Consider the following 26,980-nt stretch of genomic DNA (forward strand, 5'->3'; position numbering starts at 1 on the left):
TTATGGGGGGCCTGGGTAGCCTGAGAGACACTGTCTACCACCCTTGGAGTCGTGAGTTCGAATCCCTGGGCGTGCTGAGTGACTCCAGCAAGGTCTCCTAAGCAAGCAAATTGGCCCGGTTGCTAGGGAGGGTAGAGTCACATGGGGTAACCTCCTTGTGGTCGCTATAATGTGGTCCTCGCTCTCGGTGGGGCGCTTGGTGAGTTGTGTGTGGAAGCCTCCACATGTGCTATGTCTCCATGGTAACTGCACTCAACAAACCACGTGATAAGATGTGCAGATTGACGGTCTCAGACGTTGAGTCATCTGAGATTCTTGCTCCGCCACCCAGATTGAGGCGCGTCACTAGGCCACCACAAGGACATAGAGCACATTGGGAATTGGCCATTCCAAAGTGGGGGGATAAAAAAGAAGAACCAGTGATATAAAAGTCAGCACATTCTTAAGAAGTTGGTTGTGTAAATGGGCTACATACAATTAATTAAAAGAATAGAAATTTAGATTTATCTCTTTTATGCATTAACTGCATCCTTGTTGAATGTCAGGAATTTTTCTTTGACAGTGACACTCAAATGGAAAATGTGGTTCTTGTCAGGATTTGTATGCTCCGTTAAATTACAGAGAATATTATTATTCTATTAATAAAAGTATTATTAATCATTTTCATCTACTGACACACAAATCATGGCTAGTTTTAACAGTGCACTTCACTTCCACCGGTCAATTTTGATTTTGAAAAATGTAATTCATTTATTGAAACACAAAAAAAATTCAAATTACACTTCTGATGAAACAAAAATATAATCAAAGTAACAAAAAAAATCATACCAAATACAAACATTTTACTCTCTCCGACTTCTTCCACCAGCCCTTTTGCAGTGACTTAAAAATAACTCTGTGACAACAGGTGGAAAAATAGCAATATAAATTAAATCATAAATATGATTTTAAATATAAATAATAATAATAACTGAAAAATATGCCATGACCTATAGATAGCTTAACACAAACCTCAAAAATATTTGTTCCATAAAACGGCTACAATAGTGATCGGCATGAACATAATTTGATGTTCCACTGAATTTTCATAGTTTGGACATGACATTTATTACCAGCTGCTGGTGGAATCTCCATACTGCAAATGCAGGAACTGAGTTTGGACATTGCGCTGCAAACAGACGTGCTTTTGAAACATCTCAGCGCAATGACCGATTTCTCAAGAGATTAGCTAATTATGCTTAACGGCACTTCATTTACATACAATAAAACCCCCAGATTGAGCGCATACACCCTCACATGGTGCAAACACTCCACCCAACCAACATGTGCTGGCATGAAAACTGAAAATTAATCAGCAATATCATGAAAATGTAATAAGACATTACGTGCATTCGTAGCTCATAGCACTGCGGTTTGTGCACTCGTGAAAATAGAGCCCTAGGTGTTTTATCTATAATTCTCATTAGATTTTGATTGATTTCCATTTTTTTCTTGTAAATAAACTTCTCAAGAAAGATTTTGTGAGTTTTCAAAGCAAGGTTTGAATTTCTTTTACAATAAAGACATTGTTTTCTTCAGTGTCCTCTATAGGGAATATTGGGGGCAAACGTTTTCCCCAGTTTGGGAGACCCTACAGGTGAATAGGGCACAAAATAACAGATGAAGGATAAAGGAATAAAAGTCCCGACTTTCAGTTAACAAAGCCTTTTTTGATAAAGACATTGGCACATTTGTGTATTCTGGAATGTGCATTAGCTTGACCAAGCTGAAAAATATATATTTTTTTGTATGATTTGAGCACAGTTAAATCATAGCATTGAGGATAGATTTTTTCCTGATTTGAAACATTAATGAAACAATCTTGACAAACAGTTTTGAAGATTTCCATCTGTCCCAATTCAAGTAGATAGGAGCTGTCTTATGATGTCCAAGCGTGTTACCAAAATCACCACCAAGTAAACTGGCTTGCCAAAAAGTGCACACTGTACACATGAAACTGTCGATACCCTTTTCTCTTTTGATCGTTCTTTTTTGTGCTTCTTTCTTGTTTCCCTCATATTCTCATGGTTACTTATTACAGCAATAAAAAATGCAAAAACAAAAAACGGGTACTATGATACAGAAAAGCGCAGTGCACAGCGCTTGATGAATAACTGTGCCAGCAAAGTGCACTTCAGGAAATGGTTTGTACAGTATGTTGTCAGAACTAATGACTGACTCTTCCAAATGATTCATGAGCAGTTGGTGAGTGTGATTCACAGCTTGTTTGGACATTCTGATGTCCTGATTTACATTTGCTTCAAGAGAGGTGCCACAGTTGCTTTATTGTACTGAGACAATATATCTGAACTGAGATCCCACAGGGACTTGAATTATTCCCATGACAGAAAGATTCAGGTGAGACGACAGAGATGTAAAGCCACGTGTGGGTGTGATGTTTTGTCCTCTGCAAAATTGCTTTTGAAAAAAGGCCCCACCCACAGCCTAGTCATAAATTGCACTGGCTTATCAGCAACACTGATTTCATCTGTTAAAGTGCCTAAGGCTTCCTATACATCTAAAGAGGCCATCCACTCATCACTCCATCCCATGTACCTGCTTTATTTGAGGAGGCACCAGTGGTGGTCTTTGCTCAATTGGTAGCCAAGAATTCTAGAGAAAATATAAAGACTGCAAAAAGGGTATTGAAAAAAAAAACAATGCTAAAGTTAATCTTATTAAGTCAAATTATAATGCAATTTAAAAGTATATGCCTCTGGAGGTCCAATAATGATCATTTTAATGGTTTTGCTATCTAAGCATCTTAACTATGTAAATACATTAATGTGTTAATATATTCATTCTATTATAGACTAGGCTTAAAATGTAACATTTTATATGATATGTAAGAGGGGGTCATTGCCAGGGCTGGACTGGGACGTGAAATCGCCCCGGGATTTTACATAGCAACTGGCCCAAAAGTTCGCTGTCCTTTTCTGCATAGCACGTGCCATTTTGTGGTCCGTTCTGCATAACGCGGTGGCTGATTTTAGCTTATCGCGGCCCATTTGCTCTGTCTCTCTCAACCGACAAGGTGCCCTTGGCCTGAAAAACTAGGCCTAGAAAATATACACATGCAATCCAGCTACTAATGCTAAACAACTTTTTGTAGTTACATACTGTATGTAAAATGTATGGGATAAAATATAATAAACTAATGATTAAGAAATATTTCAAAAACATGATTATGACTTGCTAGTCTAAAGGTCAACCTAGTCTCATAATGAACTTTACTATAACAACATTTTTGCAAACTGAGTTTTGCTGCAGTTTCCTGGTGAAATTAACACTAGAGACATTATATCAACTGTGCTTTTTATTCACTTTCACAAAAATCACATGTTCTATATGTGTTTATGACTTTCTAAACAGTTACTCTTTACTCACACCTTGCTATATTATGATAATAAAACACTTTTACTCTAATGCATCAGTTGAAAAATTATACATTTTAATGCTTGTATTACAGACCCACCTACATTTACACACTTATTCCATATGATTAACTACAGCAGTAGCTCACCTGAAAGATTGTTGGATGTTGGACTCTGAGACCCAACCTCAAAACAGCCAAGGACACTCGAAAAGAAAGTAAAAGTGAAGCAAAAGTGACATTGAAGCAACCAGAAATTATGTGGTTTCTTAAGTAAATGTGCTTTTAATCACACATTTGCCTTTAAAACACTGTCTGTTAGATTTAGGCATTGATTTGTGGTAAGGATGTCTGTTTTGTACATCTCTCATTTATTTTTGAGCACTGTAGTAAGGTTTATGTTAGAGTTTTAGGTTAGGGAACCCCCCAGACATTTCACAGGGAAACTGCAGCCAAACGTTCAATGAAGAACGTAATTTTGGTTTGCAAAATTTTTGCCATTGTCACATAAATTTCATGAGATCAGGCTGCCAAAGCTACTGCTGTCATTCATCCCATCTAACATACAAGTTTAATACAGCAATCAAAATGTAAAATTGAATAGGATCTTTATCACAGTGTATTCTGTTTTAAGAGCAGGGACTTAAATTTACCCCCAGGGGGGGGGGGGTAAATATATAGTTGAACTAACCTTTTGAAGCAAACATTTTTGTGGAAAGTGTGGCTGGATTGGACTGACTAAATTTAGATACTTATCCCCTCAGTTTGAATGGGCCCAGTCTATTCCTTGGCTTGTTTAAACATGCCTAGACCCTACACCACACACACACATGCACTGTAACAGAGTTTGGTACCTGCTCAGCATACACACACACACACACACACACACACACACACACACACACACACACACAGATGAAATATGGGCCTCAATAACGCAAAAAGAGAATTGGAAACATGACGACCATTACAGAAGAAGCCCATCTCACAATTCAAAGAGGTTTAGTAATTACTCCCTGTGCCTGCACCTCAAAGTGCTTCATTACTCTGAATAGTGTGAACGGAGCAGAGGCTGAAGCGCTCTCTCTGAGTCAATTACTGATTACTATGTTTGTGATGGATGTAGTGCATTTTTGACAGCCCTTTTTCACACTGTGATAATGGCGTAATGAAACACCATCGTACGGATGGGAGGATGGTGTGGCGTTGTCGGGTTGGACGCATGAACGATGGCGGGCAGGAGAAGCTAAATAAAGTGAAGGAAAGTGCCGTGGGTAAATGAAGTGGCTTTTTTAAAATTAGGTTACAGCATGTTAAAGTGTGTCTGGTTTGTTCCACCCTGAGTGACTGCTCCTAAAGTGCTGTGAATTTAAAGCTGTTTCGGTTACAAAAGTTTTGATTAAATGTGTCCTGGTCAGTTATTTCTAGCACACATCAGTGTAAAACAGAAAGACTGCAACAGAAACGACAAAGAGACTTTTTATAGAATACTTGAATCAACAGAAAATAAACCAGTGCAAGTGCCGCAAATGACTTCATCTACTATTGATTTCGGGTCATTTTTGACCCGGGTGAGGTAGAAAATTATTTTTAAATACCATAGTTTTTAGTACAGGAATCAAACTGGGTGACTTTGTCAAGACTATCAAAATATACATACTAATTGTATTTATTTATTCAGATTTTTTAATAACATTTTTAAAGAGATATAACCATTCATAATTAATTTTTACATCTTTTGCGTTCACGGGTCAATTTTGACCAGGGCATCAATTGTGGCTTTACACATGATATTATGTTGATTTTTTTGTGCAACTATGAATTAAATTTTTTTCTTATAATCTCTCACTTTAATTTCATTTAGCCTCTTTCCCATAATCTCTCACACACTTTTTTTGTTGCTCACTGGGACTGCGTCTTGTTAACCCTAAAACAGGCAACATACACCACAAGATACCCACTATTTAGTTTCTTATAGGGGTATGAGCAAGAGTTTCTCACCCAGTCTTCTTCTCATTTATCATAGTTGTGTCTGTTTTGAGTATGTGGGTCACATGACTTCTGTGGCCGGCCATGGTGCAGGACATGCTGACTTTTGTTATAATTAAAAATATATTAATCTTACTTTTCTTAAGTAAAAACAAACAAACAAAAAACTAAACAATAAAACTGCTAATATTAATTTTGAACATTGTCTTAATATGCGAAAAAAGAAAATTCATATGTTGTTCATGCTTTTATTTAGCACATTTTGAAGTGTGCCGATCCCCTGAGAAAAAGGGTTAATCAACACTTTTACACATACACATTTTTTACACTTACACATGTCATACATGCAACCTTAATGCTATGAACTGGTTACACACACACACACACACAAGTTGGGTTTCCATGTTTTATGGGGACTTTCCATAGACATAATGGTTTTTATACTGTACAAACTTTATATTCTATCCCCTAAACCTAACCCTACCGCTAAACCTAACCCTCACAGAAAACTTTCTGCATTTTTACATTTTCAAAAAACATAATTTAGTATGATTTATAAGCTGTTTTCCTCATGGGGACCGACAAAATGTCCCCACAAGGTCAAAAATTTCGGGTTTTACTATCCTTATGGGGACATTTGGTCCCCACAAAGTGATAAATACATGCTCACACACACACACACACACACACACACACACACACACACACACACACACACACACACCTCAACAATCCAGAAATGATAGATGTAACAATCATATCAAATAAATTCAATTAAATCAACGGAACTATGGCCTAAAGGGGGTGTGGCAAGATTTTGCTCATGCACAAATTAAGTCTTAATAGGGCTTCAAAGAGCTTGCAGCATATTCTTGCATCAACATTCGGTAGTTCGTGCAAGTAAATACAATAGATTTAGCTTAAAAACATATTAAGAAGTATTAATGCTTTTTACTTCAGTTGTACAGTTGTTTTAATGATGTTTAGTTGAAAAAGAATACATTGATTTCATAACCTTTGACCAACAAGTTGCCTTGAGCAGTAATGAGTTATAGGAAATTCATTCAAATTACCAGTAATTCTAACATTAGATGTTAAAATAAATTATGTATTATATTAAATTTAGATACAATTTTACATAAATGTTCATGTACTGGTCACGCTGGTTTTTCTGTTGTAAATGTATATTTTGAAATGTCAAATAATTTTTACATTTCAAAAGAATTGCATATTAATCATAACTTTTATTTTTTTCAGTTAACATGCCAAAAATCAATCTTTTTACATTTATGAACAGTTAAGAACTTATTAGTGACATAAACTGCCTGGCCAAAAAAGTCGCCATTTGGATTTAAATAGGCAGATACTTGAGAGCTTATGATTGGATCATTATTGCAGTGATTCATATATTTCAGCTGGCAACAATTCTTTTAACCCTAACTGATGCAGTGTGTAGCTTCTCAATTCTTAAACTACCATGTCGGAAGACATATCCCGTGGTCTTGGAAAAGATGTTACTGTGTTTCTGAAAGGGCAAATTATTAGCCTGCATCAAGCAAAGAAAACAAGTAAGGAGATTGCTGAATTCCCTTACAGCACGGGCATATTCCAGGATGACAATGCCAAGGTTAATCGGGCACAAATTGTGAAAAAGTGGTTCAGGGAGCATGAGGAATCATTTTCACACATGAATTGGCCACCACAGTGTCCTGACCTTAACCCCAAAGAAAGTCTTTGACTCATGAATGCAAAAGGTGTCTGGAGATTTAAAATGGAAATGATCTCATTTCTAAAAGTAAAAAAAAAAAAAAAACTGTATTACTGCATTGAGAATTACACCCATCATATGATGGCTACCTATCATAAAGCAGTGAAACCTGGTAAAGCATCCATTATAGAGGAATATACTGTAAAATAGGGATGGGCGTGCGTACTCCAGAACTCAGAAATGACAGCAATGATTTTAGCAATCAAAATCCAGTAAGAACTATAAGCAAACATGCCAAAAGGGCGTCAATTTTAATATGGGGAATCTTTATGGCATCAGCTATTTGTGTCACCATTGTCCATGGAGACTTTCAGTCGGGGGCAGCAACAGTGATTAAAATTATGGGGCATTCACAAATGACACTCTTTTCATTTTCAATCGATAAATAGAAAGAACCTAAAAGGAACATTGGGAAGCACTTGTTTTTTTTTTTACATAACTTTTTTCCATCAAAATGTTAAAATTGCTAAAGGCCAGAAATGATAAAACATCAAGATGCGTCACAGCGGTCAAATATGTCACTTTAACACATATGTTCATAGATCAACAATCAAAATATCAGAGATGTATACTCGAGAAGACAAAACAACAAAAATGCCAATTTCTAATATGTGGCCAGTTCCTATGAGTCACATGGAAAAATATGATCAGTGCACTACCGGATTACACAATGTATACATTTTTATTAGAGAGATATACACTAAAATCCTCTTACCAAGGATGTCAAGATGTAGGTGTAGTACACTGACAGCATCCCCAACTCAGAGGCCTAGAAGAAAAAAGAGAGAAAGAGGCACATTAAAAACTTTTATGCCATAATAGACTAATTTAAACAGCTACCAAGGCTGAAACTGCATTATGTTGCCTCCATTGAGAAGCAAAAGGCAAGATTCACAGCTTTGTAAAACTTGAGTTGTATGAAAGCTAAAAAAATAATTATAAAAATACAACATACCCATTCTGTCATTGCCATTCTATTTATTAATTCTGCACTGTCTCCAAGGAAACCAAGCGGGAAATACAATATGTCAATCAAATGTCAGGGGAGAAAACATCTTCAACAATTATTTCTATAGAGATGGAGAGTGGAAGAGAGAAGTAAAAGGGAGTAAAAGGGAGAGCTAGAGAACAATGCATGTGTGTATGTGTATAATAGTCAAATTTGCCAGAGCAAAATGCTTTATAATGAATGAAACATTTATTGATCTAAAATAACCTGCATTGAAGTATAATCACATTTCCTATTAAAAAAGAACAAAAACTTAGTAATAATTGGTTTCTCAAACAATTTCTCTTGTTGAGAAGGATCTTGCTGATCTTGGCATTAACCTCAGTAACATTCAATGCATATACATTTTGCCTATTTTGCACAATTGGGTTAGAAAAGGTCCAAGTGGCACTTTAAAATGTGCCCTCCAGCCAGTTTGTTTCTAAAATTATTAATGGCCCCAGATTTATGGAGGGACTGAAAGTTATTCTTTTCCAGCTGTGTTACAGTGTGGCCCCCAAAAGTAGCTTATTTGGACACTTTTGGACACTAAAGTCTGCCACTGCATTTTTGGAATAACTTTTAACCAGCTGCTTTTTTACTTCCATTGTAAATGCCTCACAGGTACCCAGTTTTTTGCTTTTTGTAAAGAAAAGGAGAGACAAGTCGAAATAATTTTTTTAATTAATCAACATAATGCCACAACTGTTGTTGATTGAGCTGCATTTGAATTGCACCCATAATATTCCTTTAAGGGGTCATGACATGAAAAATCAAATTTCCCTTGTCTGACAACTCAAAACATCTTCCGCAATAGAAAAATAGCATTTATTTAAACCAAGCTGCAAAAACGGCTCATTTGGAAAAAAATTATTTTGTGACATCATAAGTACCAATACGTCAGCAAAAGATTGCCTCTACAGCAAGACGTCAACACCCACTTTAACAACGTCGCAACCTTGGCCCCGTCCACTGGCACTCAGTCAGACAAGTGAAGAGGAGAGAGATGGGCCTCACCTGTCATTAGAGATTAATTTACATCAAAGGGGACTTACACAGGACACCTTCCTAAATGTTTTTCTAAATATACATGCATTAGAGGAACTGCTTTGACCATTATTATGCACAGGGCCAGCCCGTGGGTTTGTGGGGGCCTAGGTGAAATCATGAAAATGGGCCCAACGGTGTGAAAACTGTCATATCCTTAAAACATCCATAAAACAAAATTAAACGTGATGAGCAGATTTTTTAATAGAAAGCACAAGATTTACATTTAGTAATTTAGCAGATGCTTTTATCCAAAGAGACTTACAAATGAGGAACATAGCAAGCAATTTGTCATACAAAGTTCAACAACATCTACGGTGTTTTACTGCCAAGCTCCCAAGGTGGCTGGAGTAGTATAGGTGCTATAGCAGAAGAAAGAGATATTTGTGTGTGTGTGTGTGTGTGTGTGTGTGTGTGTGTGTGTGTGTGTGTGTGTGTGTGTGTGTGTGTGTGTGTGTGTGTGTGTGTGTGTGCAGTAAGTGCAAGTTAAGTTCAATAGTAAGTGCAATTAGCGTGGATTGGTTAAGTAGAGTATACAGTATAGTGCTTTTAAAAAGAAGCACTATACTGTATAGCTAGGTAGATGACCAAAAAATTGTCCAATAGATTTTTTCCCCAACATGAAGATGTTAGGTTAAATGTATACATGCTTGCATAAGGGAATATGTGTATTTTAGATGCAGTGACATGTCACCATGTTATCTCCTTATTTTAATCACCTTTCAACTTTTTTCTAGAAGCATAAGTAAACCAGGTCATGGAAACTGCAAGAATGAAAATTACTGGGTAGTATTTTACAATAAGGTTTGTATTATAGGTATCATTAACTAATGCATAATAAAATGTTCTAGCATTTATTAATCTTGGCTAATGTCAATTTATAAAAAATACTGTACAATTGTTTTTTGGTTGTTCATGTTAGTTCATATTGTATTAACTAATCTTAACTTGTCTTTATATTGGTAGTGTCGGAATTCCTTTCCAAGCACATATTTCAGATTATTAATAATTTGACAAGCACTGATATCTGCTAGCATAAGTTGGCAAGGTGTGCAATCCTTGTCTAATAATACTGTTATAATAAGCCACGCTACAGTACCCCCGCAATGCTTTTTGTTATTAATAAATAATACAGATTAGTGTGTACAAATTAGCTTCACTTCTTTCCAATTTTAGATATACTGCTGTTATTTTATTTGTTGTAACTTTCAGTTATTTGTATTTTTGTGATTATTTAGAGCTCATTTTATACATAATATGATGTTTTTAGTTTTCTCCATCATTTTGATTTGTATGTTAAATTATCAATTCCACATGTGTTGCACGTTCACCACAGAATGAGCGCATGATAGAAACCATTGAACTGTGGTGAATTTCTAAATAAAATGAATCAATGTTTCTTAATCTTACAACTTGTTCATTTACTTTGCACAAGTTTGCAGTCTCCCCCAGGCACATCGGGGCTATAGTTGGCTGCCTGTATCGCCTGTAGGACGTGCCGGCCCTGATCATGCATCTCGTGCCACATTTAAATAACACAATGTTATAACTCTTAAAATGAGACCCCCATTTTGTTTTGCTGTTTTGAGTATAAATATATCCAGGATCAGTTTTGCTCCCATCTGTGCTATTTTTAATTATTCGGTCTATGTAAACATGCAATAGATGGACTCTTTGATAGTTTTGATGAGTTTCTGTCAATGTGCACCACGTTCAAAGAGCAGTAGAAGCACAAATTTTAAAAACGCATCTGCTCTGCTCTATTCAACTACTCATCTGCGTGCTGAGAGAACTGCGTGCCATATGTAAACGGACACAGAAGACTCACGTAAAGTGATGCACATGTGAAGACCAGCGTCTCTGCTCTGGCCTGTGAAGCACCTCAACATCGGAAAAAGAGCAACAGAAGTCTCCTGATGGTGCCAGTGCATGATTATCCTAAATTTGCGTATCACCATGGATTGTAGTACGTTTGAACATTTCATCGTGGATTGTATATGTTTTTGGCTCATTTCAGCCTGTATTGCTTGAGAACCAGTCACAATATGATTCAAGCTTTCATTCAGTTTCTTCTAGTTGAGTTTCAAATATATATGATTGTGTATTTGAAGGGCTGCATGGTGTTATCCAATCATAACAGTGGATGTTAACATTGAAGTTTAAAGGAGATACTGAGGCCAAAACAGAGCATTTCAGACAGAGGACTGAGAGACAAAGTGGAAAATTATCAATTATTACTACATTATGACTTTACTACCATTATAAGTGGACCTCAAGTAAGGTAATACAATTATAAAAAAAAAAAAGAGTATTCAATGACCTCTTTTACTATGTTCCACAACCAGAAAGAGCCACTTTGTGGTAATTTTTAACATTATATATTTTTTTATAATTCTGACCAACTAAATAACTTTTTGTGAAATATTTAGCTTGAAAGGGTTATATTTCTTGATAGGGCTATCTTTTATATAAATAAATGCCAATTCTTGGGGCAACTATTTACAACTTAAGAGACAGTACAATTTGTAGAGGCCTCCGATCTGCTGTTGATGATGGTGGAAATTTGGGCCAGAACTTCCCAAATGCTCTGTTTAACAATGTTCATTCGTGGAGGAAGGAAAGGAGGAAGCGGGAGGTGACAGATCCAACTCAAAAAGGTATTTTTACAATTAAAGAAAATGTCATCCTCGACACTGCATGCTGCACAGACACACACACACATGCAGCCTTGTCTCTGTGTCTGTGTCTGTGTCTCTCTCTCTCTCTCTCTCTCTCTCTCTCTGGGGTTTAGGGATACCTTTTATCTCCCCACTTCTCACTGTGAACATAGAAATTACATTTATCAGCAATTCATTTCAGGTGAAAACGCTTAACACTTCCTCTCTCCCCAGATGAACGATCAGCCACACCCTTGACTCCACCATATATTCTTACAGTATGTATGAGTAATTCTAACACAACACTCCTGGTCATCTTTTATCTTAATTATTTCTGTATTAAGGCTTGATAAAGCATCTGTATTATGGTACTTCTATTCTGTTTGGTTCAGTCCCTCCCTATTCTCCCTAAATGCCCATCTGCATTTCATTTGACCAGTGTTCTGTTAAAGCGAAGGAGAAGGGAAATGGACCATGGTAGCAAAGAGTTTTTTCAGGTTATGATAATTTTGTCCTGGCGTAAAATATTTCATAATGAAAGATTTTTGCTGCAATTGGCCATGTAATTGAATCCTGTAACTCAAGCTGCTGCATGAGTCCTGCTGTGTGAACATTGGCAAACAGCTTCAGCATGCTTGCTGTACACACACTCCTCACACACATAAGCAGAATAAGTGCCAACTTTTCAATGCTCTGCCGCATACTAAAGTTAGCTACACTACAGGTTATTGACAAAAACATAGCAACCCATTGAAGCTATGTAAGGTGCCAATATATTTTTTGTAATATAATTATGATTCAGTATTTATCTGGAACAAAAACAATCAGGATATCAATTAGGGTGAATAAACATTTCACACTACATAAATAAATCTAAACAACACCCTGAATAAGATTATGTAAATTGTGATGTAGAAAGTTCCAGGAACTCAATGGAGGGATGATTCAAATGAACCATTCAAATGACCTGACCAAAATTATTCAGACTTGCCAAAGTTATTTGAGAAAGACAGTGAGACATTCTAGTACTTGATTATTGCCTCAGTTTACTTGGTTGCAAACATAATGTGACATGAAACAGTGATTTAACATGTTGTTGTGCTGCAGCAGAAAAGATAAACTATTATGAAAATAGTTGAGCTACTACTGATACACTACTGATATACAGTATGTAGTTAAGTTAGTCATGTCACGACACCGAAGAAAAAGGAGAGAATTTGATGGAGAGTAAGTGAGAAACAGAAAGAGAGAGGGAGAGAGATTGGTGATTGGGTTGGAGGGGGTAAAGGAAAACAGTAAATGTGACATACTGACAAGGACCCTGCTGTGAACTTCACCAACCACCAACAAATCATCACTATACATGTGCCAGTGTCTCCACAGCAACAGGAAAAGCCAAGGAATGGCCTGTGATGCTATCAGATACTGTGATTAAGGAGAAATGGAGTGAACAGGGAGGAATAACTGAGGGCACCTTTCACTACCCGAAACGTCTCACTCGCTCTTCCACTCTCACTACCCTTGATGGCAGGGCGGTCCACGAGTACACGGAACTCCCCCAGCCGGATAAGGCAGTTGCGGTGCAAAAGTGCCCGCTAAACGCCACCACCTTGCTGTATCGACCGTCACTTTCCAACCAAGGCCTACAGTGCCGCTGGACAGGCCGCCTCCATCCTGCTTGCTACGGCCCCCCTGCAAGTCCACCAGGCCAAAGCGCTAAGAGAAACTGCGCTCGCCGACTGACCTCACCCTCCGGGCCACGAAGGTCACAGTGCATGCACTCGGACAGGCGAAGGCCACCCTCGTGGTCCAGGAACGGCATCTGTGAATGAATCTGGTTGAGATGCAGGACCCCAACAAGGCTCACACAACATCTCCCATCTCCCAGATCGGCCTGTTCGGCGACACCTTAGAGGCCTTTGCCCAGCAGTTCTCGATGGTGAAGAAACAGACGGAGGTCATTCAACACATCTTGCCCCACCGCAGCACAAGATCCCGCATTCCGTCTGCTCGCCGAGGGCAACCCCCTGTCTGAACACATAGAATTCTTTAATACAGTGACAACAGCTGGCCGGGTGTATTGCTTGCGCATAGCGCCTTACCCCTCCCCTGAGGTGAAGACGTGCGCTATACTCCCCCAGTCGAGTCCACAAGTCTACGGACCATGGGTGTCCTTCCTCCCTAGCCCTTTGGCTCCTAACTCAGTGGAGGATGTTCGCAGCCAGACCCACTGCAGGCACAAACTTGCCTGAGCTGGAATAGGTGCTCCACAGGTTCTGATTATTCAAATATCCCCTGTGATGTATTTTCCGCGGTATGGTCCCCCTGTCGGGCAGAGCTCACTCTGCCCCCCTGTCGCTGTGTTTGTAGAGCTCCACCCCATCAAGGCAGGACCTACCACCGTGCCACTTCCATGTGTGGCTGGTAAGCCCATGTGACGTATTTGCCACATGTGGGGAACAATATGACGTCTCTTGGGGCGTTGGGGAAGGTTACGTGTAGTCTGATGCACCTGCTCTTTTTGCACGCAGCAGCTTGCTTGCACCTGGATCAGCAGTCCACGTAACACGTTCAGTGGTGTAGCATTTTTAGATAGGGACCCCTTAGTGTGACTACATAGACACAACATCGAGTGAGTGACAGAAGGAGAATGTCACGGTTAATGTCGTAACCTCCATTCCCTGATGGAGGGAACGAGATGTTGCGTCCCTCTTGCCACAACATTGTACTAAACCGCTGAAAGGGCCGTGACGTTACTCTCTGCTCCTCAGCTCAAAACCGCACGCTTCCCTCCTTTTATACCCATATGTCTGGGGAAGGGGCATGCAAATTCTGTTTGCCAAATCTCATTGGCCTTTTCTCAAAGAGATAACCAAGGCTCTCAAGAGAGACTCCTAGTGTCACTACATCGACACAATGTCTCGTTCCCTCTATCACGGAACAGAGGTTACGACAGTAACCGAGATGATCAAAGGTCTTGCTAGATAAAAAAGAAACTATGATCAAAGGTCAATTTTCTTGATAAAAAAATATGATCGTGTCTGGTAACGTGCATGTAAAATGGCTAGAAATAGCATTTTAGCTTAGCGTAAAGCAAATGATAACAAAATGCAAAGAAATCTCTTCAGTAATCAAAATACTTTCTGAATGTAACTGTATTCTAATTAACAATTATTTAAATTGTAACAGCAGTGGAATACAGTTACTTATATTTCGTATTTTAAATACGTATTCCCATTATATGTATTCCGTTTCTACCCAACCATGAGAACTAATAATTGCTAGGTAGAAATATGTCTCTAGAAGCTAATATTATTTTGGTAAAAATTATATTATAACTGGATTCTACAACAACATTTTCTCTGTAAAAATTACAGATAGTTACAACCAAATTGACATGAAGTTCATGTTGTGTATAGATCTGACATGAACAACTGCTTGTAATAAAAATAGATTAATGTACTGTAGCTCTTCAGAGACAGTCTTCTAATTGTAAATCTTTGAGTGAGTTCAAGAGTGGGATGAGTATCTTACATTTAACTTTTACAATTAAAAGTTACATAATGGACAAAAGGTCAAGCGAATAATTCTATAATGTGGAACTAATGGAAAACATACAGTACTTATATAGTTGAATGGTTTCATTAAATTAAATTATTACCCAACTTTATGAACAAAGGTATATTTTAGACTTAGGCTCAAAGTCATTAGCATCCAGATCTAACTAATGCAAATACTGTTACAAACCATTTTACAATATTGTATTTACAATACAAATTTACACAGATGAGCCAAAACATTATGACCACCTGCCTAATAATCTTTTGGTCCTCCCTTTGCCACCAAAGCAGCTCTGACCCAAAGAGGCATGAACTCTACAAGATCCCTGAATGTGTCCTGTGGTATCTGTTACCAAGAAATTAGCAGCAGATCCTTCAAGTCCTGTAAGTTGCGAGGTGGAGCCACTGTGGATCGGACTTGTTGGTCCAGCACATCCCACAGATGCTTAATCAGATTAAGATCTGGGAAATTTGGAGGCCAGGGCAACACCTTGAACTCTTCATCATGTTCCTCAAACCATTCCCAAACAATGTGTGCAGTGTGGCAGAGCGCATTATCTTGCAGAAAGAGGCCACTGCCATTAGGGAATACTATTGCCATGAAAGGGTGTACCTGGTCTGCAACGATGTTTAGGTAGGTGGCACGTGTCAAAGTGACATCCACTTGAGTGGTAGGACCCAGGGTTTCCAAGCAGAACATTACCCAGAGCATCACACTCCCTCCACCAACTTGTCGTCTTCCCACAGTGCATCCTGGTACAATCACTTCCCCAGGTAAATGGCACACATGCAGGGCCGACCACAAGATGTAAAAGAAAGCAGGACACATCGGACCAGACGACCTTCTTCTACTACACCAAGGTCAAGTTCCGGCACTCGCATACCCATTGTAGGCACTTTCGACAGGGGACAAGGGTCATCATGGGCACTCTGACCTGTCTGTGGCTACGCAGCAGGGTGCGATGTACTATGTGTTGTGAAACATTCCGATGAGCCTTGGACACCCAACACCCTTTCGGCGGTTTATGGTTTGTCCCTCTTCGGACCACTGTAGATAGGTACTCACCACTGCTGACCGGGAGCACCCCACAAGCCTTGCCATTTCAGAGATGCTCTAGCAATAACAATTTGGCCCTTGTCAAAGATGTTCAGGTCTTTCCTCCTTCAAATTTGTCCTGCATTCAACACATTGACTACAATAACTGACTTTTGGCTTACAATCTAATCTACCCAGACCTTGAGATGCTGATCAATGTTATTCGCTTCTCCTGTGAGTGGTCATTATGTTTTGGCTCATCTGTGTATAATTACAAAATGATGGCAATTAATTTTTTTCTTGTGTTTTTGCAACTATTTTAACACCAGAATTTATATAAAACCTAGAGAGCTCACTTGCACTCAAATAATGAAAAGACAAACTCTGCCCTTCTAGTCAATGATTGATCGGGAGTGATAATGTAATGCCGAGACGTACCCTCTCCAAAATAATGTGAGACATGGTGGCGTTGGCATCCACTATGATGGTTGCAGTCTTATCATCGCGGATCTCCTTGAGAAGGGGGGTGGGATCCTGGCTGTCATCCAGCATGCGAACTGAGAGGGTTTCCTTGGAGATGAGAAACTGTCGCAATAACACCTCCAGGTTTAATAGGCCTGTTGAAAAGTGGCACACACAAAACACTATAGTGTCAAGGTTTATGTCACATTTTCTCACAACTAAAAATATTTCCACCCTCTCTTCACTGCAAATATGAATATGAATAAATTAAATCCATAGGATTTTCCAATGTGAAGGGATAGTTCATCCAAAAAAACATTTTACTCACCCTCATGCTGTTCCAGACCAGCATGACTTTCTTTCTTCTGTTGATCACAACAGGAGTTAGGCAGAATGCCATTCTCGGTCACATTCACTTTCATTGCATCTCCCCCATACAATAAATGTAATGGTGACTGAGTCTGTCATTCTGCCTAAAATCTCCATTTGTGTTACACAGAAGAAAGTTATATGGGTTTGGGAACAACATGAGGGTGATTGATTGATGACAGGATTATTTAATTTTGGGTAGATTATTTGTAGATTTTCTGTGTGTGCTAATATAATGTTGAAGTAGATTTAGACAGCTGGTGCTGGGGAGGAGGTTTTCAGAGAGAAAACTCTTGTAATGACCGGCAGTGAGACCAGCTTACATGCAAACAACTGAGTGAATTAAAATGCAAGAGAAAGAACACAAGCTGATTGGCTAACAGATTACACTTCAGTTACAGCTTACGCCATGCAGTGTTTCATGACTAAACATAGAATCTCTAACATTTTCTGTCAATATTATTAATTTGATTCAACAATAATAATATTTTTTTTTTGTTTTTTTTGCTGTATGTCTGCTACTAATTTAATTAGCTAAATCATAATAACTTGAGGCTCAGGGGAATAAAGGACTTGCTAGCCCCATAGCACTGTATCAAAGCAGAATGTGGCATCAGATTATTGTGATGTCACTCTTTAAATTTGGAAGGCTGCTGCTGACTTCACACATAACAGGGCTGATGCAATTGCTCACAGCTGTCATCTCCATTCCCTGCGGAGTTACTCAGCATATATTTGATTAACCGTAAACTTTCAGTTTCTGTCCTGTGCTTGCTGCACATCACATGCAATTTCACATTTAGTGCACAACATTAAACACCACACTATAATATTGCTAGATAATACATTGGCCGACTACGTCGATCAAGTGACAGAACATGTGAGAATTGCAAAACACACATCCCCATTGAGCTTTCAGTTCATGCCCGACCCACCCATTCATGAGCTTAGCCCACCTTGACAATCACAAAACTAACTACCTCTAACCCAACCCCCACCCTTCCTGTTCAGCAAAGGACCCTAAGAGGGTCCTCTGGCCCATCTTACAACTTCGAGCTGGAGCCAGGTATGTTTCAGTGGATCCAAACATTTGATAGTCTGTTTGGAATCATGGACTTTCAAATATAGGAATCTTTCACCCAAAAATGAAAATGCTGTAATTTACTCACCCCTCATGCTGTTCTAAATCCATAATGTAAACATCAGATTTTCACTCAACCTTACGACCCAAGGAGGGAAATGTTCAAAATAAAAAAAATTATACCTCGTGAAATGTAATTTAAATCTTTTTTTTTAATACTTTTTAATGGTCTCAATTTTCACCAAATTGATTAATTACCTATTAATAAATTTTAATGACCCATTGATACACTGTTAAATTTCATGTCTGTTCCTAACACAAACCTATTGTATGGCTTCAGAAGACTTGGAATACAGCACACAAGTTATATGAATTACAATTATGATACATATATGGCACATATATGGAGCTTGACAGCATATCACTAATAAACTGTGTTATATGGCAAGAACCTCATTGTGTTCCATGGAAAAATTAACAACATGCAGGTTTGGAATGATGTGAAAGTGAGTAAATACTGACATAATTTTAATTGTTTGGAATTGAATTTGCATTTTCTATTCACTATCATTGCATTTTGTCCATACAATGAAAGTATGTTTTGACATTCTACCTAACACCTCCATCTACGTTCCACAGAAAAAAAAATGTCACACAGGTTTTTGACAATATGAAGGTGAGAAAACAATTATAGAATTTTCATTTCTAGGTGAACTGTTCCTTTAAACAAGATTGACTGGCAGTTGGTAAAGTATAAGATTATATAGGGAGGTAATGGAGAAGATGAAGGGGTTGGATTAAATGAACACAGTGGACAAGGTCTTAAGGAGAGGGTGCAAAGCTGCTTCCTGTACACAGACTTTGAATAAGGCTTAGCCTCCATTCACTCTCAGCATTTAGTCTTTTCCTCAGCTAACAGTCTAATCCTTATTGTATACCCAAAAGGTACATAATACCTAGCCTTGCTAGATATAGCCTTATGTTCCTTTTAAAATATGTGTAGTTATTTGTAATCACTTATTACTGACAAATCGATAAGTATAATCTTTTATCTTGTATTATTCATCTCATTTTACTAAGAATGGTAACTATTCAAGGCTTAACCTCATAATATACCTTGACAATCAGGTTTCTCATGACGTGTAATGTATTATCCATGTTGTAAAACCAATTAATTAACCAGTATGATTTGTAGTCAGGAATTTTCATGTTTTGTTACTGACACATATAATAATCATGAAAGTATAATCATATGTAGTATGTAAATGCTTGCTTGATACGTAGAGAATGTTGATGACAACGAATGTCATGTCACGTGCACCGTTTTCAAGATATAAAAGTTCATGATTAAACATTCACTAGTATGAGCGGGAAGTTTGTAGGAATCCTCCACACAAAAGATTGAAAATAAACTTTGAAAAGGACAGACCAGCTGACCATGTGACTCTGAAAAGCCATTTCATTTGGGGTTAGGCCAATTTCAGTTCAAAAGTTTCCTACCAAGGAAGAACTATAGCTCTCGATCTCCTCTTCTCTTGGAACTGACTCTTTGTCTCCTCTCTTCTTTGGCTCTCTTGCTTCTTCCAATAGAGTCATGGGTCTTCCTTGGTTAAGGCCTCGCTTCAAGCCCACCTCATCATCCATCGAGACAACAACTATCAATGATCATTATGGAGTCCAAGAAATCGAAGGAACAAACTTTCTACAAAAAGACAAAGAACCAAGCCACGCAAGGGAAAGCAATGCAAGGAAGCACAACGATACGCAAGTATATCTCCAGACTTTTGCTAAAAGTGCTGGTGTATTAGCTAAATACTTTGAGTCTAAATCGATTTGCAATCAGATTACCCAAAGAAGGATAAATGGTTCTTAAGGCATTGTCAACAGACTGCATAAAGTTCATTTTCTCTGTATTGATCATTCTGTCACTTTATTGACCAACCTGTTTCATGTTGTATGTGTTAGATTAGTTTATGTTTACAATAGCAAATAAAGTTTGTCTGTATTCTAAGATCATTTGACTGTAGTATATTTTGATAAATAATCTCATCCTGTTTTTAAAAGATTTAGCTTCAAATCAATACCTAAATTTGTGTGATATTATTTTCAAAAAGCTATGAGAATAATATTACTCCAATAAGTGAATTAATCATAATGCCCTTATTAAAGCTAATTCCTTAAAATATAAATTGTTAGTGGACACAATTTATGTGTCCACTAACAGTCACAGTCATCCACCAGGCCGTTGTAGTCTTCATCGGAGGATGGACCCACCTGCCCCTCGAGGAGATGCATTACTGCCTTACCCAGGGCTTGTGCCTCTTTTGTGGATTCCCCGGCCACATTTTCGCATCCTGTCAAGTTGACAAGAATAATTGGTTTGAGTTTCTGAAGATTCTGTTCTTCTCCCAGAGTATCCAGGATCATGACCAGCATGTCAGAAGGGTGCTCCAAAGGCTGCAAGAGAACCGGCTCTTTGTTAAGGAGGAGAAGTGCATTTTTCATGTGTGGTCGGTTCCATTTCTGGGGTTCATCATTTGTCCTAAGGAATTTGCATGGACCCAAGTAAGGTCAAGGCAGTCTCTGATTGCCAAACCCCAGATTCCCGTAAGGCCTGGCAGAGGTTTCTGGTGTTCACCAATTTTTACCATCGGTTTATCTGAAATTTTAGCCAACTCACCACACCTCTTACGGATCTCACCTCCAACAAAACGGCATTTTGCTGGTCTCCACGGGCTCAGTCCACATTCTTTATGTTAAAAGTGGTAGTTTTTTTTTAAAGTGGAACACCAGACTCTTCTCTGCAGTTTATGGTGGAGGTGGATGTATCAGACATTGGTGTCAGACGATCCTGTCCCAATGGTCTCTCTCTGACAAAAGGATGCATCCTTGCACTTTTCCGCCATCGCCTTATGCCCCCAGAATCGAATTATGACTTTTGCAACTGTGAGAGGTCAGGCTTGCGTTGGGTGAGTGGCATCATAGGTTAGAGGGTTCAGGGGTAACTTTTTTGGTGTGGACCGATCATAAGAATCTCAAGTACATCTGCACGGCCAAACGTTTAAATTCCAGACAGGAATGCTGGGCACTGTCATTTCAATTTCTGTCATATCGTTCAGGTTCCAAGAACATCAAACCTAAAGCTCTCTCTCAAAGTTCATCAAGACCTCCACAAGCTGGACACCCCGGTCACCATTCTGCTTCCATCACGGGTGGTAGGAATGGTCACCTAGGAGGTGGAATCCAAAGTCCCATGGCATCGCCATTACCACAGAGTGCCCAGCGGGCCTGTTGTTTGTTCCACGACCAGTCCGCACGCATGTCCTACTATGGGGTCAATCATCCAACAATTTTGGTGAAAATCTATGGCGCAGGATGTCCTATGAGCCGCTTGTTCCATTTGTGCCACTAGCAAGACCTTCTGTTGTGCCCCGGCGGGACTCCTCCAACCACTGTCAGTCCCTTCAAGACCCTGGTCCTATATTGCCATGGACTTTGTTACTGGTATACCCCCATCCCATGGCAATACTGTCATTATGACCCTTGTGGACAGTTTCTTGAAGGCAGCTTATGTCATTCCCCTCCCTAAATTACCCTCAGCGAGGGAGACATTTGTTGAAGTCGTAAATCACGTATTTTGTATCCATGGCCTCCCGACAGATGTGGTTTTCGACAGAGGACCCCAATTTGTGTCAAGGTTTTGGGCATAGATATGCAGACAGCTGGGGGTAAATGTGAGCTTGTCTTCTGAGTTTCACCCCCATACCAATGGACAACAGGAGAGGGCTAACCAAGATCTTGAACAGACACTGCTCTGTGTGGCCTTGCAAAATTCTTTGGCTTGGAGTTCTAAGTTGGTCTGGGTTGAGTAGGCCCACAACTTGTTGCCTCTGTCATCTATGGGATTATCACCCTTCCAGTGCTGCCTGTGATAAACAGTGCTGTTACCAGCGCAGGAACTTGACGACAATGTCCCCTCTGCCCACACCTTCATTCAATAGTGCCGACAGACATGGGGACAGGCCAGAGAAGTACTGGTGCACGCCACAAATGCCTTGCGGTTCGACACCGGTCCAGTCCCCTGGTTTCCGCTTGTGGGTAGAAAGTGTTGTTGTCCACAAAAGGAATCCCAATCTGACTGCCTTCTCGTAAACGAAGGTCCTTAGTTTGATGCCGGTCCGCATCAAGTTGCAACTTACCCTTAAATTTGCTCACTCAGTATTTCATGTTACTAAGATTAAGCCTGTTTTTCACTCCGACTTATATCCTGCCACTCCCATCCCACCTCCTCCCCGCCTCACCGATGGAGCTCTGGCGTATACCATTAGATGTATTTTGAACTTCAGGCTGAGGGGAAGAGGGTATCAGTATTTGGTAGACTGGGAGGGCTATGGACCTGAGTAGAGATGCTGGATATCTGGATGTCTACTGCTGTGACGTCATCTTAAACGCGACACAAACATTACTGACCATAAGCAATAACACGGCCGCTAGCTGTTAGCTACTAGCTCACTGTTCTGCATAAACATGGTGATTTTACAGAAGTGTAACAGTTAAATTGGCCTGGTTGTTTTAGAAGCAAGCTTCAACTAAATAAAGTGAAGATTTCAAGCAGAATATAGAGTTAACTTAACAATCCTCCATACTCCATCGTGGACTGCAACAATGCCATGGGCGAGTCCAGGGTACTCTCCCTCCCATTGCTTGCTGGTCTATTGCCATAGATATCATCCATTTGGACCACTTTCTTCTGTTTGAACCACTCTGGCTGTTGTGGTCCTTGATGGTTCTGTAGTCACTTTTAAGTTTTTAGTTTTAGTTTTCCCTACACTGTTGGAGAACAACAGCTGAGACACTTCCTGAAATACTTTTTCGTTTCACGTCATTTCGTTCGTTGCAAACAAGAGGAACGTCTGCACCTTGTTTATTGACCACAGTGTGGTTTTGCGCACAGCCATATCTTTTTACAATTTGAAAGTCGCGTGAACATATGATACTGCTATCGCTGTTGCTAACTTTAACACTAGCTGGTTGATGTCCCATGTCGCAAATCCAGTGATGCTGGTAGTGGCGATTCTCTCTGACCAATCAGTGATCTGTAGGGTTTTGACGTCACATTTAGTATCAGCTCGGCTCGCTTGGAACCTCGACCGAGGTGGTACTAAAAAAAAGTACCAGGTACTATCCACAGTGGAAAACCCCCAAAAAGCGAGCATAGTTGAGTCGAGCTGTACCATGCAGTGGAAAATGGCCATAAGAATAAATAAAACACTGCGGAAATTCACTGCATTATGAACGTGGAACATGCAGGACTGATTAAATATGTGCGCAATACCTGCATCCATGGCAAATTTCATGCCATGATAATAATAATAATAATAATAATAATAATAATAATAATAATAGTTATTATTAAAACATTAGGAAAATACAGAATTATATTAGACCTGCAATAGTATTATAATAACTAATAATTACTCTATTAATATTATTATTATATCCAAGTAATATATCTCTAATAACTGAATAAACTTGAACACAGCATTGCTTTGAATTCTGGTTAAACCTTTGAGATGATCTCACCTCCTCTTCTGTCAACAAAAACTTAGTGTCATAGGGTTGCTTAAGATATATATAGGACATTGTAGTGAAAAATTAAAGTGAATTTGGAGCGCTGTATATAAAATATGGTCAGTGCAGGTTACCAAACACGTCTGTTATTTTATGCAAGAGATGAAATCCGTGGAGCAAGCACAGAACCACCTCACATGTGCTCATTTTGAACAGAGCTGTGCAGGAGCATTGATTGCAGACTGTTTGATTAAATCACATCAAAGCCCTTTGGGGTTTAAAATTCACACATATCTTCATTTCGTTTTTATTTTGATGTGTAGTTCAGCCCTACACAATGCAACAGAAAGACATGTTGTTTTTGCGTTATTTAGCAGTATGCTCAAATTGTTATCTCATCACATTCAACTTAGACTGCAAGCACACAATTTGAGTTTCTTCTTTTTTTGTGGTACAAGATATTCAATAGTGGCAGAGCGCCACTACTGAATAGTGGTGCAGATAACACTGGTGCATTCTGAAATGCTATTCTGCTCACTACAATTGTGCAGAGTGGTTATGTGTGTTACTGTAGCCTTTCTGTCAGCTCGAACCAGTCTGGCCAATCTCAGCTGGCCTCTCTCATCAACAAGACATTTCCGAAAGCAGATCTGCCGCTCACTGGATTTTTTTTGTTTTTGGCACCATTCTGAGTAACTCAAGAGACTGTTGTGCATGAAAATCAGAGGATATCAGCAGTTACAGAAATACACATACCTGCCTGTCTGGCACCAACAATCAAGCCACAGTCCAAATCACTGAGATCACATTTCCCCCCATTCTTATGGTTGATGTGAAAATTAACTGAAGGCCCTGATCCGTACCTGAAATGGACTGAAACTCTGCGAATACTTATCACAAAAACATGAAACATATGTCTACAGAAAGCTTAAAATATCTACTTCTAAATAAAACAATTCAAATTTAAAACAAATATTCTCCTGCAATGTAATTGGTATGAAACAAAGCAATGTACAATGGGCAGAGGGTGCTATTCATACGGTAATGTGCTGAGGCGATCAATGCAAATGGTAAAAGCTCCCTACTGTGCCATGAAAACAAAGTGCATTCACTTTTCTGTGCATTTGAAAGACAGCACGATACACAAGTGAGAAAACTCCTGGATAGTGACGAAGAGTTACAACTTTCCTCAGAAGAAGAGCGGGACTCCGATGAATGTTTGTGTTTTGAAGAGAGACTTGATCCAGCCGAGGCTACAATTTCGGACGAGTAAGTCATTTAGTTTTAATTAGTTGACATGCTATTTTATATAAACATGTACATATTTTAGTAGTGGGAGTGTTTCCAGACTTGCCAGCCAGGATTCAGAGTATTGACATTTGAAATATATCCTAATAAGCAAGTTTTAGTTACATTTAAATGCTGTTTCGGCTAAAGCAGGCATTTAAATTGTATGCTGTATGATATAAATATGATATGTAATGTGATATAAAAATAATATAAATGTTTAGATTGTATTTTAACTACCAATTATGCTGCCTCATTATCATCAACAAAGCTTGTGCTTGCAAATAGGTGTTCAGATTAAATGTGTCAAATGTTATGTAAATATGCCCATATTAGAAAATCAGCATATCATGATTTCTGAAGTATCATGTGACAATGAAGACTGTCTTAATGATGATCACAAATTGCATGTTACAATATATTCAAATAGAAAACTGATCTTTTAAATTGTAAAAAGAGTTCACAATATCAGTTTTTACTGTATTTGGATCAAATAAATCCAGTCTTGGTGAGCAGAAGACACTTCTTTTAAACGATAGTGTAGGTCTAAAATTAAGTAAAGTCTTTATGTAAAGAAAATGTATAGTCAGATTACTTCTTTTAATTTAAAACTTGATTTTGATCATTAAGTCTCCTCACATTCATTCTCTTTCTGTCACATTCCTCAGTGATAGGCCCAGGGGAGGGGTCTTTTGTCTCCTCAGGTGTGAATTACAATCCATATTCATGATAGTTCATGCCTCCTCGCATATGACATTTCTTACAATAAAAGTGTCTTAAAAAAGTTCAATTACTATATTGTTTTGTATGAATGAGTGATCAGGATGTTTTTCACATCATTTTGTAGCAAAAACTCCAGAGTTCCAGTTCTCAAAAGGCTTGTGGACAAATGTTTAGTATGTGTTATATGGCTTTATTTCAATGACTTAAAAGTTTTGTTTCTACAAAAACCATGCATAAACTTTATTTTCTCAAAAATACAAACATGTACACACATGTTTCTCACATATTATTTTAGCCCAGTTTGTGCTGAATACACTGTTATCAGACTTTAGCCATTAATGTGTTTTTAAGCAACTGAAAAAGCACAAATGTCAAGGCATGTCAAAACTTCTCCAGGGCCCAAAACACCCTCAGACCCCAGAGGGTTAATATCAGATTCTGCTAAAAAGAGATTCAGTCAGATTTCATCCTGCCCTGGGGCCAGATGGCCTTTCCTTCTCTCCTTTCTTCTCATTAGACAGAAAAAGCTTAAGGGTGTGAACTAGAGGAAAAAAGCTTTTGTCTTCCTCCTTTAACAACGACTGTCAGAATCCCATTACGCTCCTTATCACATTAAATTAATGTCTTACCTCACAAAGGAGAGAACTTCAGAAATAAACACAGCCAGACAAAGGAGAGTTTCCAATGTCCTTCTTCATATCAATTGCCCTTTTCTATCTGCGGTTCTTTCTCTGACTTTGTGACTTCTCATTTTGGGTACTTCAAGCAGACTAATTGTTTGATTTTCCAGTTCCATCTTTGTTTCATCTACACATTCAACATTCTTCTTAAAGAGGCAGGAGGATTATATCATCTCTTGTATCTGTTCTAGTCTCTCTGAACGTAGACTGAAGTCTCTCACTTAATCATCTTTAATTACAAACCACTTCAAAGTGTAGAGAAGAATGTCGGGCAAACAATAGTAAAATATTTCTGTTCCAAGCAGGGAGGCAAAGTAAACCTGACAGGTGGGAAACCTCTTTGAAGTGTG

The 26,980-nt window shown here is 38.7% G+C and overlaps 1 protein-coding gene across 1 annotated transcript in view; it reads right to left on the bottom strand.

Annotated features, from left to right (window-relative positions):
- LOC127629735 (glutamate receptor ionotropic, kainate 4-like) overlaps positions 1-26,980 on the bottom strand; it is a 385,054-nt gene that overhangs the window by 122,740 nt on the left and 235,334 nt on the right. Inside the window, exons 6-7 of the mRNA XM_052106949.1 lie at positions 16,896-17,074; positions 7,885-7,938 (exon numbers count right to left, since the gene is read on the bottom strand). Coding sequence (XP_051962909.1) covers positions 7,885-7,938; positions 16,896-17,074 — 233 coding nt within the window. The remainder of the gene's footprint in view (positions 1-7,884; positions 7,939-16,895; positions 17,075-26,980) is intronic.

The sequence above is a fragment of the Xyrauchen texanus genome, chromosome 36, assembly GCF_025860055.1.
Source record: "Xyrauchen texanus isolate HMW12.3.18 chromosome 36, RBS_HiC_50CHRs, whole genome shotgun sequence".
Taxonomy (NCBI): Eukaryota; Metazoa; Chordata; class Actinopteri; order Cypriniformes; family Catostomidae; genus Xyrauchen; species Xyrauchen texanus.